At 41.2% G+C, this 14626-nt stretch overlaps 1 protein-coding gene across 1 annotated transcript in view; it reads right to left on the reverse strand.

Moving 5' to 3' along the window:
* Positions 1-1206: 1206 nt before the first annotated feature.
* Srpx (sushi repeat containing protein X-linked) overlaps positions 1207-14626 on the reverse strand; it is a 38198-nt gene continuing 24778 nt past the window's right edge. Inside the window, exons 5-9 of the mRNA XM_015488106.2 lie at positions 14174-14295; positions 13267-13446; positions 10308-10441; positions 7259-7380; positions 1207-1751 (exon numbers count right to left, since the gene is read on the reverse strand). Of these exons, the coding sequence (XP_015343592.1) occupies positions 1568-1751; positions 7259-7380; positions 10308-10441; positions 13267-13446; positions 14174-14295 (742 nt within the window). The 3' untranslated portion in view covers positions 1207-1567. The remainder of the gene's footprint in view (positions 1752-7258; positions 7381-10307; positions 10442-13266; positions 13447-14173; positions 14296-14626) is intronic.

Consider the following 14626-nt stretch of genomic DNA (forward strand, 5'->3'; position numbering starts at 1 on the left):
GAATAGATTATGGGACAAACTGATATTCTGAAAATGGAGGAAAAGTCCGGCTCCTGGTTAAACACCAATGTGTGATTTTTTCAGGCCCCATCACTAGCAATTGCAGAGGCAGGCCTCACAGGGAAAGTTGCCCTCCCACAGAGAAGCACAGCCAGTGAATTGAACTATTTGTGCAGAGTTATAGTCAAGGATTTAGGGCCCCTTGGCCAATCTTGCTCTTTCATCCACATTCTCCATGGATGATTGGTTCTAGAACCCCTGAGGATATCAAAATCTGGCTACTCAAGTCCCTTATATAAAATGGCATAGTATTTGCCTATAAACCTATACACATCTTCTCATATATGTTAAAACATCTGTGGATATCTTATAGTACCTAATATAAGGTAAGGGCTATGTAAATAGTTGTTTTCTGCATTGTTTGGGGAACAACAAGAAAAAGAAATCTGTGTATGTTCAGTACTGCCGCCATCTTTTTGTTCTGAATATTTTCAATCCCAGGTTGGTTGAATCTACAGGTACAGAACCCATAGATAAGGAGGGATGACTGTATTTGCATTCTGGGATCTGGTGTCTTCATTTCTAGTCTTATCTATTTGAGGCCTTGGGCAGAAGTTTTCTTCAAGTGCCGCTGCTGAGATCTTTTTGTGCAGTTGGGAGAGGGAAGGGAAACTTGGAAGACATTTTTCCCCACTCGGAATACTCAGTATTCAATATTTTTCCATGCCTAGCTATATGCCCAAATCCAGAGTCTATGAGACCACCAGAACCTTTTGTTTGTGGAGTGAGATGGCTCCAAATCTGCATTTTCCACCTGACTCTTGACACACCAGTGCACTATTTCATGGGAAAAAAATGGAACAGGGAGAGTTGGTGCTTTCTCTAGTTTAAGACTCTTATGTTCCCATCATCCTATATATAGGACACCTATAAAGACCTTTACAATTGTTCCATTTAAGTATTTATAGGTGAACCTATATATAGAACAATGGAACATAATTAAAGGCTTAACTTTCATTTGTGGCTTATTGCTTTAATTGCCTACTATGCCACCTGAGAGCTCTGCTGTCTCCCAGCTCAGGTGAGCTCCTGGGAAGACTGCATTTTTCTATTCCCAAAATACCACAAAGAATCACAGCACTAAAACCATTGGCCATACTGAGCAAGTATGGCTGGTGCTTGATAAACAAAATGAATTTTAATAAATTTGCTCCAAAATATTTTATTAATAAAAGTTTCATATAGACAAAATAGAAGACAGCGATGTGTCACACTGAATAACACATTGAAATCGTGTTTATGGTTGTGGTTTCTAATTTCTCTACAAAATTAACCAGCCATGATGGAATAAAGAGAGTAAATATATATGTTCATATAGTTTTTTGAACTATTTTGAAGTAAAAAAAAAAAGCATTGTGCCAATTTTTAAGGGAAAGAAAGCTCATAATAAAATAGACTTTAAAAATTACAAATAAAAATCTGTACATCAAGGATATTTTTAAGGCCTTCTCATGTGCACGGCACTGTGTAGAAAGAGAAGAGGGACCAGTAAGAAAGGAACATCACATCAGGTGTTACAGGTCTGGCCCATTTCCGCTTGCAGGACCATCTCCTCTTTTCTCAAGGGGAAAGTGTCAATCAGGTTGAAGAGGGCCACAGGTGTCACCAGGGAAACATAGCGTTCCTTGTCCATGCCATGCTTATCCACTAGCACCATACTGAAGGAGTAGAGTGGGATTCGTAGCAACAGCCTGGGGCAAACAAAGAAAAGAGAAACTGGATTAAACCTTAACTTCCAATGGTTATAGTGGGCCAACCAGAACCGTAGACACTGTATACTGAGAAAGGCTTGATACCATGAAGGACCTGAATCATCCTTTAGACCTTTGCTACTCAAAGTGTGGTCCTTGGACCAGCAGCATCACATGAGAATTTGTTTGAAAAGAAGACTCACATCTCACTCAAAACCTACCAAATTAGAATCTGCATTATTAATGAGATCCCCCAGATGATGGATATGGCCATGAAAGGTTAAGCAGCTCTGCTTTAGAGTATGGTCAGGAGGACTTCAGACCTGCAATAGGGCTATGCACCAATAGTTGCTACGAGGCATGTTTGACAAGGCTAAGAGACTTTTGGGATATTAGAGTTTGAAGACTGGTTTTGCATGACCCTATATATGCTAGAATTACATGGGTGTTTATCAGTGGGGGTGATTTTTATCCCTCTGGGGGCATTTAGCCATGTCTAAACACATTTTGGTCATCACAATGGGGAGTGAAGATGCTACTGTCTAGTGGGTAGATGTCAAGGATGCTGCTAAACATCATACAATGCACAACACCGCCTCCCTGCCAAATAAATCCATCCCCCAACTGTCCAAAGGGCCAAGGCTGAGAAACCCTGGACGAGGTAAACCTAATTGAAATAACTTTCCAAATATAATTGTGTCCTGTTCAGTGGCCAACTCAGAACTGCATCAATGGAAAGGAATGATGTTGGTCTACACCCCACATATTCTGACTTTGTTAATTATAATTTGTACCCCAAGTAATTCCAAACAGGGATTTGACATGATTTTACATGTCTGATGTTTTTTCCACTCTACTACATTAGAATTTCATCCTTGTTGATGTTTTATATCAATACCAACATGTTTAGATATGAAAAGCCAGAGAAATCAAACAAACAGATAAATTAAGTCCAATAAAATAATGACCCCACTCTGTCTCCTCTGTTTTTTGTCTTTTTCAGTTGAGATATCTTGAGATTGTGTGAGGCACAAAGTAAACTGCCATCTGGATTTAAAGTGAAGCATTTTTTTCTCATACAAATGGATCTAAGTTTTTAAAAAACCATTACATAAAATACAAACTGCACTTTTTTGTGTGTGGAGTTTCAGGGAAGAAAAGGATAATTTATATTTTATTGCAGTGGGAAGCTAAATTGCTAGTTCACTTTTAGGGACTAGAAATGAAAGAAAGATAAAATTACTCAGCCTCTACCAGGTGTCCTATGGCACTAAGAGAAGAGCTTGGGTGCAGATGTCTTAGCCAAGTGCATTATTGAGTCTGAACACTTCAATGTAGGCATAGGTAAGGTGGGAATGGAGAACTAAATTGCTCTATATCTTTAAGAGGAGTGTACCAAATTTCTGGGGAGAAATCCTAACACAGGGCGGTTTCAGGAAAATAGAGGGGCAGGAATGTAAGGAGGGAGAAAAGGGCCAAACAATGTGGAGCCAGTGGAAAGGTGACCCATGAGATATTGAAGCATTTGGTTTTACAGTGCTTAAGAGGCTAGGATGGAACCACTAGCACCGAGGCCATGAAAGCTCAGAAATGACTCAACACCTCAGAGGGATGATGGGGCCAGCATGTCTGAGTTACACAAATGCTTGTCATCTGATTGGAAGGAGTTTTTTTTTTTTTTTCCTGGAGAATCTTCTAGGCAAACCTGGGGACTCAAAGAATAATGTGAGGGTTAAAATTGTGGCTTTCTTTGCCCCTGTCATCTTTGGGATTGGTGGAAAAAATCACCCTAAGGAGCATTCATTAGCTCAGACATCCAGATCTAAAAGAAATGAGGGCCAGATCTATGTTGGAAAATTTTCCATTGTGGCAAAATGGGTGCTGGCGCACTAAACCATGGCAGAAAACTATAGTAATGGCACCAAATCCATAATGCAAGAGAAGAGAGATTCCCAGACCAAATATAAAATCTCTCCAGGTGTGAAGCCCCAGGTAATTTCCTCTCTTGGAGGCAAGTTGGCTCCATAGACTTTGGAACTTTACTTCCACTTCATTATTAAGCAAACCCTTTATGCTCTTCTATAAAAAAAAGAAATGAGGAGCAGAAAGAAGGCAGGTGGCAACCCTGTAATACAGGCACCCAGCTTCCCCTTTCTGCTGAGTCCGTTCAGCAGTTTCATCATGGTCTCAGCTATTTGAAAATAGCTTTCAAACCAGACAAGAGCATTTTTGGATTATCTAGGCAATCTGCTTCACCTTCTCTTTTCTCCTGTGTTCCATGTTCTACCTAAATCATTCCCTTCATCCCACAGTAGACCCTGGACTGGAATTCATAGGGAAAAAGAAGACAACATCTTCCCTGTTTGTGCATCACTTATATGTCAGATAAGTGGCCTGACATGGGATCCCTTAGCTGATGGGCCTAAGCGATTGTCTTGGAGTGACTTTTCCTGGACCATGTTCTAACTATACAATAAAGACTGATCCTCTTCTTTAAAAGCTACTTGGCAAAATTTCTGCTTCAAAACTTCGACACCCTTGATAAAACACTAGGTCAGTTGTTCTCATAGTGTGATCCCTTGGGAACTTGCTGGAAATACATATTTTCAGACCCCACCCTAAAACTCCTCAAACTGAAAACTATGGAGGTAGAACCCAGCAATGTGTTTCAACAAGCTTCCCCCAGGGAATTCTGATGCAGGCTAGAATTTGAGAACCACTGCATAATTCATTTAAGCAACTTTATTGGTTATTCAAATCATTCTCTGCCTACAGAGGTCTATAGTTACCCAAACATATACTGTTGAGAGCCACAGCCGAAGGGGCCCCAGCAAACTTCCAGCTGCCAGCAAACTTCCAGCTGCCGGCTGATGATTGGCTCACAGCGGCCCCAGCAACATCTAGCTGATTGGCTCCTCTGCGGTGATGCTCATTGGGCTGTTTCCCTGCCCTTTCAGACCACGGAGCTGCTCATTGGGGGACTTTTTTGGCTCCGCCCACGTGACCCAGCCAATCGGCCTCAAGAGCAGGAGGATTGTGGGAGGGGGAGAAAAGCTTGTGTGGGAGAGAGAGGCTTGTGGAAAGCCGGTGGTGGCAGTTGGGGCTCTGAGGGTTTTTCCTGAGAGGCTGTTTTGTTTGGCGTGTGTGGTTCTAAAAATAAAGTTAGTTTCTTTTGACAAGTGGCTCCTGATTGTGCCCAGCCAGACTGCGGCAATATACAACCTGAATGATAGAGGTTTTGTTTCTTAAGTCAGATTTTGCTGTTCCTCAAGCTAGATGAGTTTACAATCACATCAAGATTTTATGAAGACATATATATGTTTAAATATATATACATGTATATATAAGTGATCACGTATATATATACATACATCTGATACATATGATCACATATATATATATATATATATATATATACATATATATATATATATAAAATATATGATATAGATGTATACATATCTGCTATCCAAAGCAGACAAGTTAGCAAATTTTGCAACAGGTTTTTTTTTTTTTAAATCATCAACATGGTTTGAGCATGTAATTCTAAATAAGCAACAGCTTCATTCTTCTACTCTGAGAATGCTCATTATAGATTTTTAGATATCAACATATTCCTCTATCTTGACTTTTACAGACTTCAACTCAAGGTATTAATATTACAAATACACTTTTCAAGACTACTATCACCCCTGGAGATAAGTAAGCTATTTCCATGAAATTTGGTATCATCTACTCCACTTACTTAGCACCAATGTGGGGCCAGGCACTGTGTTAGGTACTGAGTAGGAAATATTTGGGGAAAAAATATGGCACTGACCTCAAGTGTTACATTCTGGGTGGTACTAGATGCAAATGCAGTAGCATAGAAAAAATACAAATGTTTAGGAGTGTACCCAGCTTTCTTTTGTCATCAGCCAACTGTCTAAGAGAACTCACAACTCTTCTTATTTTTTTTCCCTAGTAGGCTGAATTTTTGTTCTTGGTAAGAAGGGGGCAAACTCTTTTTGGCTGGAGAGAAGTATAAATCAAACACAGAAGGGGTCAAATGCAGCTGTACAATAGGAAAATTAGAGAAAGAAGCTACTATCTCTACTTATAACATCATTTATTAAGACTATGTTCTATTGTATGGCCTCTCAAAGAATTTCTATGAACCTCTCTGAATACCTGTGATAGGGTTCACTAAATACCATTTCATTTTCTTCCTGAGAATACAGAAAAACTGCATTTCCCAGCCTCCTTTGAAATTCAATTGCAATCATGTGACCCGTCCTGGCCAATAGACTGGAAGAAGGATCAATGTATGATACTTCCTAGGTGAACCATAGAAGAGTGGATGTGTGCTATGGATTGGATGTTGAACGTCTTCCAAAGGCCTATGAATTAAAGGCTTGGTTTCTGGGATGGCATTATTGGGAGGTGGCAGACCCTCTTAGAGGTGGGGCCCAGTGTGAGGTCCTTAGGTTATTTGAGGGTATACACTATAAAGAAACTGGTCTCTCAGTCTCTCTCTGCTTCTTGATATAGTAGTTTGCTCTGCCATGTCTTCCCTCTTTGATGTATCACCCTCACCAGTGACCCAAAGCAATGGGGTTGCCTGATCTTGGACTGCAAACTTCAGAAACATGAGCTAAATGAATCTTTTCTCTTTATAAGTTAATTACCTCTGGCATTTTCTAACAGTAACAAAATGCTGACTAATATAGTATAGTTTAATCTTACTCTCCTTCTTCCTCTTTTGCAAAAACCTGGAAGCATATGTTCTGGATGTTGATGTACAGGATGATATAGCCATCTGGGACCCTGAAAGCTAGGGAGCCACCTGGGACCCTGAGAAGAGAGATCTGCACTTTGCCCTGCAGTGTGTGACAAAAAAAAGCTAGGCAAGAAAGAAGGACTTTAAAGGAGTATTACTGTAGTTTAATTATCTATTTCACAGTGGTCAGGAGATTCAAGTAAAAATTTGGGTTATTCTGAAATTGCCTTGAGGCTGTTGAATCCTGTTCTTTAATCTGTTATTACTCAGAGTCTGAACACCATGGCTCTAGCTTTATAAGTTTGACCAAAATAAAATATAATTGTTAAAAAAAAAAAGGTATGGACAAGTACTCTGGAAGCATGGAGAAAAAAGAGGTCAAGGTTGGAAATACTAATTGGATGCCTGCTCACTAATAAAGCAAGGATTGCTTAGGTCCTTTTATTCAGATCCTCTTCCCCTGCCAACCCAACACACACGTACACACACACACACACACACACTCACACACAGCAAAAACACTTGGATGTAGGGGGAAAGAAAAGAACACTGGTAATTACCCACTGCATAATTTACTTGGACAAGTAGCAACATGCCAATTAGCACGGTCATAATACTCCTTGAATAAAAAGCAATTAACCGTTGAAGTTTGCCTGAACTCAATACTGAATAGAAAGAAATCAGGGAACCCAATCAGATACAAGTGCATTCACAGGGGATCAAATTGAAAGACCAAATTTTCCCCTACCTGAGCTGCAGAGCCAGGTGGGGAGGCATAATCTTGGTTCCTATTCTGCCGATCAGGGTTGGGAACACGCCCACCAGCTCCACCACGGTGATGTGTCGAAGATCCAGGCCACACTGTGCTTGCTGGGGAAGGGGGAACCAATGGGGTGGGGGTGAGTATGGCTAAGGAAAGAGACCTCCATGTCAAAACTGCAGACTGACAGAAACAGCAATGGTCTGTTTGGGGAAATTTATCTGTCCACTCCAAACTATCCTGAAAATGGTGAGAAACTGGAGTAAACGGATGGCTATAAAATCTAAATACCTTCCTAGTGGCATCATTAAGAAATGGCTTGGCAATGGGATTTTGAAAACCTAAGCAAAATGGCAGTCTATGGTATTTCCAGACAGGGTGAGACCTTACATGAGTCAAATTTCCTAAAAAGTGTCCAAGACCACCCCAGAGGATTCTAACTTTGCAGGGAGAGAAGAATATTTCCAGAGTTCCCTTCTTAGTCCTTGTTTCCACCCCTCACATCCCCCTGTTCTATGCCCCCCAAACCCAAACCCAGGAGGAAACAAGGAAGAAAGGTTCCAGATCTCTGAGCTGGCCCTTAACAAGAGCCTTGAGAATGTGGCTCAGACCTCCACGTGCCAGGAGGTCTCACCAGGAACAGCAGTGGCAATAAGGGACAAAAATTAACATAAGTCTAATCTGCCTAATGGCAAAAGAAAATTTCAAGTCTTGAATTATTAGAATGCCCAATGATTTTTGCCAAAATTCCACTAAAACAATATATGGAGTGACAGAATTGGTAGAGAAGTTAGCAAAAATAGAAATAGACTTTTTTATTATTCTAACTGAAATGCCTAAGTCAATCAAACCTTTCTCAAAGGCTCTGGTTAAATGCAAATGTTAAGTATGTTGGTGGGAAGAGAGATCACATACAAAAACATCTTGATCCAAAATATGGTCTGCAACAAGTTGATTAGTAATTTAGTGAGTATCTGAAGGAACAGAGGTAGGTGAAGGCAGATGACAGCAAATGTTTTCTGCAAAGAGCTGGATAGTAAATATCTTAGGCTTCCAGAGGTTGGATGGCCTCTAGCCTAAGTGTTCAACTCTGCCATTAGAGTGCAAAAGCAGCCAGAAACAAAACACAAATCAATGAATGTGGCTGCGTCAAATAAAATTTAATTACAAAACCCAGCAAGGGCCCAAATCTGGTCCAGCATGCCATTAGTTTGCTCATATAGAGGAAAAGCAAGTTGTTTGGCTTCTTCATCTTTCTATGGAGTAAGAAGAGGCCAGGGAATGTCTGGCCATGGAATATAGGCTGCATGCCAATTTCCCACAAAAAAGAGGTGTAAGCTTGCATTTTCTGAAGATCAAGTCCCTGAGACAAGGGGATACAATGGGAGATAAGGTGGCAGGGACTGGGGGATACAGATGTATAAATTTGGCTCTTATAAAGGAAGCTTAAAAATTTTTCATACAGCTCTTTAGAGGCAGTTGGTCAAGTATATGGGAATAGTGAAGAAGATTTATTATTCATTGTATTAGTGTGCCATGAGTGGTAAATTGTAGCTTTTGATTAAACCAAGATTATTCTAAACACTTAGTCCTAATCACAGTAATAAATGAATAAAATATTCTCAAAAAATGTGAAGCACCACTGTGTCCATGACATAGCATATATACTGTCTCTTTAGTGCTCAGTCAGATTGGTCATTCATTTTTTTTTTTAGGTGTAGATGTTCACAATACCTTTATTTTATATATTTATTTTTATGTGGTGCTGAGGATCAAAACAGTGCCTCACACATGCTAGGCAAGTGCTCTGCCACTGAGCTACAATCCCAGCTCCAGGTTGGTCATTCTTATTGTAAATCAACTTCAGGACAAAAATAAAGCAACTTGGCTAGGCAAGGTATCGCAGGCCTGTAATCCCAGCCACTGTGAGACTGAGGCAGGAGGATCGTGTGTTCAAAGCCAGCCTCAGCAACTTAGCGAGGCCCTAAGCAACTCAGCAAGACCCTGTTTCAAAAATAAAAAAAAATAAAAGGGGGGGCTGGGGTTGTGACTCAGATGTAGAGTGCTCACCTAGCATGCCTGAGGCACTGGGATCGATCCATAGCACCAAATAAAATAAAATAAAGCTATAAAAAAAAAATAAAAGGGGCTGTGGCTCATGGTTAAGCACCCCTGGGTTCAATCCCTGGTACAAAACAGAAACAACAACAAAAAACAAAACAAGGAATTTCTAGTATGATCCTTACAGTTTCTAGCCCCCCCCCAACCCCCCTCCACCAGGGCCCAAGATGCTGGTTACCTCATTTATCAGCCACCTTATCTCCCACTGTATCCCCTTGTCTCAGGGACTTGATCTTCAGAAAATGCAAGCTTACACCTCTCTTTTACATAGCCAAGAAGGGAAGAGTTCCTGGAGAAGTGCTCCTCAAAGTTTAAAGTACTTAGAAATCACCAAGGTATATTGTTAAAACACCTGCTTTGACCCTGCTTCTAATAAAGCACGTCTGGGGTGGGGCCTGAGAATTTACATTTCTAATAAGTTCCAGAGGATGCTAATACTGCTGGTCCACTGATCACATTTTGTGAACTACTATTCTGAGACACTCTCTGAGGAGCTCCAAGAGTGTCATTGAAATTCTCTGGGGAGGGAGCCTAAGGGCTCCTGGACTCCCATCATCTCCTGGGCCAGCCTTTTGAGCAGACAAACTGATGGATTGATTGCTTTCAGCTCAAGCAGATCCTGGGCAGGCTCAGCAAAGACAATTGTTCCAGGGCCCTGACAGTACGTCAATTAGGCTTATTAGTGAAGACAGACAAACCTCATTAGTTAGAAAACGATTGGGTTAGCTCTGGGGAGTCAATGTTAATCAGGTTATGCTTCAGCACCAGAAATGAATGGGTAACTTTAAAGTGCTGGTTCCTGAAACTGACCCTAAATGGATTAGGCAGTGAATCTGGCCTTTGCTTTTAGTGAACTGCCTAGGCCCTTCCTGTTAGAGTCTCCCTTCCCCAGTTTGACCCTGCCTCAAAGTCTCACCTGTAGCATTCCCAGTTGTAGCCTGTAGAGGAGGTTTCGGGCTGTGGGTGTGGACACAATAAGGAGTCTCCTTTTCTCATAAAACTGATCCAGAAGTGCAGCTGCTGTTCTGACACCCACGTTGACATTCATGGCTGTAAATAGAAAATAGCCACGTAAGCCATAATCCTGTGTGCTCTATGCTTGACATGGCCTGTAATGATACAGAACCATATATATAAGAAGCAGACCCTGAGATAAGGATTTGAGTATAAGTAGTTTATTTGGGAGATGGTGCAAAGAAGCACTGGTAGAGGAGTGGGAAAGTGTATTAGTTTCCTCCTGCTGCTATAACAAATCGCCTTAAACTTAGTGGCCTAATAAAACACAAATCTATTCTATTTGTTCCTTGAAATCATAAATTCAAAATGAGTTTCACTGGGCTAAAATAAAGGTATCAGCAGGCTTTGATGTATGGGGAGGGGGTGAATCTGTTTCCTTGTCCTTTTCAGGATCTAGAGGCCACCTTCACTCCTTGGCTATTGGGTTCTTCCTCCATCTCCAAAGAGCAGTGTAGCTTCTTCAAATCTGTCTTCTTTCTGCCCTCTCCTTCCACCATCTCTGTAACAGTTACAGTTTTGATGAGTGACCCCCAAAAGCTCCTGTGCTAACACAGGAGATGAAATGATCAGATTATGAGAGCTGTAACCTAATTGGTGATTTAAGCCATTTGATAAATTGATAATTTGAATGGATTACTGGGTGTGGTGGGGTGTGGCTGGAGAAAGTGGGTCACTGGGGACATGTCTTAAGGATGATATATTTTGTCCCTGGTTCCTCCTGCTTTCTCTCTGCTTCCTGGCTTTCTGTACCATGCCCTTCTGCCATGATGCTCCAGCTCACTTCAGGCCTTGAGTGATGGAGTTGGCTGATCATGGACTGAATCTCTGAAATCGTGAACTCAAAATAAGGTTTCCTCCTTGGTTGTTCTGGTCAGGTATTTTAGTCACAAAAAGGAAAAAAATAACACAGTGACTATTTTAGCAGTTCTGTCTGCCTTATATAAGGACCCCTGTGGTAACATTGGGGCCCATTGGATAACCCAGGGTACTCTCCCCATCTCAAAATCCTTAACTTAATCACACCTGCAATGTTGCAATGTCCCTTCTCCATGTAAGGTAATATATTCACAGGTTTAGAAGATTAGGATGTGGGCATCTTTGGGGACCATTATTCTGCCTGCCTTGGAAAATGAGTCAGGGAAGGAAAGAAAGCCATACAGAGTGGGTTATCAAGCCACTTACTGCTGTGGACTCTGGAGCTAAATTCTACTAGGTAACTCTGGGAGACAGTACACCACATACTTCAGAGTTATCCTACTGGAGGAATGAAATAACTGGATAATTTATACATCAACTGCTCTATCATTGGTTGATGGACACTTTGTGGGGAGACTAATTCTTTGCCACTTGCAGCTAGTCTTGTGCATGGACACATAACACCCTCATAGCCAGGAAAACCCTCAGACAGAGAGATCTGGGTAATTGCAGTAGGCAGCCTTCTGATTATAGATGGGAATGTCAAAGGCACATGGGCCAAGCACCACAGTATCTGCAGGGGGAAGCAGAAGGGTGAGAAAAGTAGGCAATGGACAGGCTGGCTTTAGAGTGGTTCAGAACCTCAGAAGTCTGCCTCTTTGGTGCAGAAAGGACAAAGGAATGTAGGGCACAGAGAGCCACAGAACAAGCAACACGGAGGACATGGGATGAGGAAGATTAACAACAGGTCTGCCAATTTAGCAAATAAATGACAACAAATCGCAGATGATTGGCTGTTCAAGATCAAAGAAGGATGCTCAATACATAGGTCAGCAAACAGGTCTGGCCCTAGAAAAGAAATAATATGAAAAAATCGAGGAAATTCCATGTATGGTTTACAATCTTGGTGCTTGTGTTTCAAGCTGGAGATTTGCATTGAGGTATTTGTTCATTTGCATATTCATTCATTCATGCAGCATACAGTGAGTGCCTGTTATGTGCCAACCTCTATGCCAGCGCTGGGATATCATACTGAGTAATGCAGAGTTCTTGCCCCTCTCCATACCTCAAAGGCTGAGTCTAGGAAAGCCCTGGCCAATAGAAATATAATGGAAGGTATTGCATAATCTTAAATTTTCTAGTAGCCTCCTTGAGAAAGTACAAAGAAATAAATGAAAATAATTTTAATGTATTGATTTAACCCAATATATCCCAAATATTTCATCTCAACATGTAATCAACATAAAAGGTAGAGATTCTTTATATTTGATTTGTACTAAGATTTTTTATTTGAAAATATCTGCTTTTTCTTTTATCTTTATTAGTTATTTATTAGTTTTAATCAGTTATACATGACAGTAGAAAGCTCTTCGTTTCTGTACTAAGATTTTGAAATCGGTTTAGGTCAAGTAAAGACCTTGTTCAGCATGATGTGTCCCACAAGCTCATAGCTAGTTACCAGTTTATTGCCTAGTGGTTTGTATCTCTTTCCAACCAGTTTCTGAGAATATTTGTAGCACCACCTCTAGGTTGAAAAACAAGTGCTAATGGCGTTCAAGCCACTACTGCAAAGGAGGTACTGCAATGCTTATGTGTGACAGCACAGTGACTTTATAAGCAGGATCCTACATTTATAGAAGATAGGAACTAGAGTAACTAGAACAGACTTTGCTGATTCATATCATCACCAAAGACTGGCCCTGGGTTTCCACCTCGGCTTCTTTCTTAAAAGTCATAAAACGGACACCAGAGGCAAAAGGAGGAGGGCAGGTAAGGTGAGTTGGAGCAGGGACTTAGGGACTATGTTCACCCACTCAGATGATAAGGGACAGTGATGCACTTTACAAAATATATGAAATGAAACTTTCTTTCTCTGTACTGGAATCTAGAACCAAGGTTTCTTCAGATTCTGCTGCCGAGCAAAGAGAGGGCTGTACACATACCTGTACAGGTGGGCTCTGTGCCAGACCAAGCCAGGTTGGATTGACATACTCGGGCGGGGCTACCCTGGAGCTCGTAGCCACCGATGCAGGAGAACTCACACGTGGCTCCATAATTGTCACCGTCACTGGAGCACTTCATGTAACCATTCTCTGGGGCATTGAGTTTGCCGCAGCGTCTGACTGTAAGGACCCAGAACCAGAGGGGTCTCAGTGCTGACATCCTTTCCACACAATAACCGGGGACAGTGAGGACTCAGAGGCCCCAGATTTGCAAAGAGGCTTCTATATCAGTTTGTGGCATGAGTGAGGGGACAAAGATGACTATTTGTTCAGTGGGTGGGCCTTGGAATGGTGACCATCCATACCCTTGATACCACTGAGATCAACTATTTCAGCCCCTAGAGTTACAAGAGGTTGAGCCCAGAAGAGTAAAGGGTAAAGATGGTTAGTTATTAGCTGCCCAAACCATGAGGCCCAAAATAATCCTTAAAAACATTTTTTTTCAGGTTGATAAAAGGTCTAAAACACCAAGAACATGGTTTCCCAGTGGCTCAAACTAGGGGCTCCTAACCACCCTGGTTATAGAAGAACTTGTAGGTTTTAGCTGGTTACCCACTCACAGGGATGGAAAAGTTATCAAGTAATATTCTACTCGGACAGCCAGCTGTGGACCCCTGTGACACCAGATCTGTGGAATCTTAAATAAGCTGCCAGCACTGAATTCCATCACTGAAATCCAGACATTAAAATGGGATACTTCACCCAGACTCATCAGAGGCTACTCCAAAGCTGGCACGCCTCCCTTCCACATGGGCACTCAGAGAAGTCTTGTTCGAAGGCCTCTTTCTCTTTCCCATTTGCTTTCCTATAGGGTGGGGTGGGGAGAGCCCCTAAACAGTATTCTTACCTCTTACTTTAACTCGAAATTTGCAGGTGCCCTTATTCTCAGCTCTGTCATAAACTGTATACTGGATCTTGTGGTCTCCTTCTGGAAAATGCGAGCCTGGGGGGAGTCCTTTTAGAATAACACTTTGGAGAAAAAAAACGAAAACAAAAACACCAAAGATGATTTTTAAAAATATTTAGTTATAGTTGGAAACAATACATTTTTTTAATTTATTTTTTATTTTTTATTTATTTTTATTTTTTTTTATTGTTGGTTGTTCAAAACATTACATAGTTCTTGATATATGATCTTTCACACTTTGCTTCAAGTGGGTTATGAACTCCCATTTTTAGCCCATATACAGATTGCAGAATCACATCAATTACACATCCATTGATTTACATATTGCCATACTAGTGACTGTCGTGTTCTGCTACCTTTCCTATCCTCTACTATCCCCCCTCCCCTCCCCTC

The sequence above is a fragment of the Marmota marmota genome, unplaced genomic scaffold (genome assembly GCF_001458135.2).
Source record: "Marmota marmota marmota unplaced genomic scaffold, marMar, whole genome shotgun sequence".
NCBI lineage: Eukaryota > Metazoa > Chordata > Mammalia > Rodentia > Sciuridae > Marmota > Marmota marmota.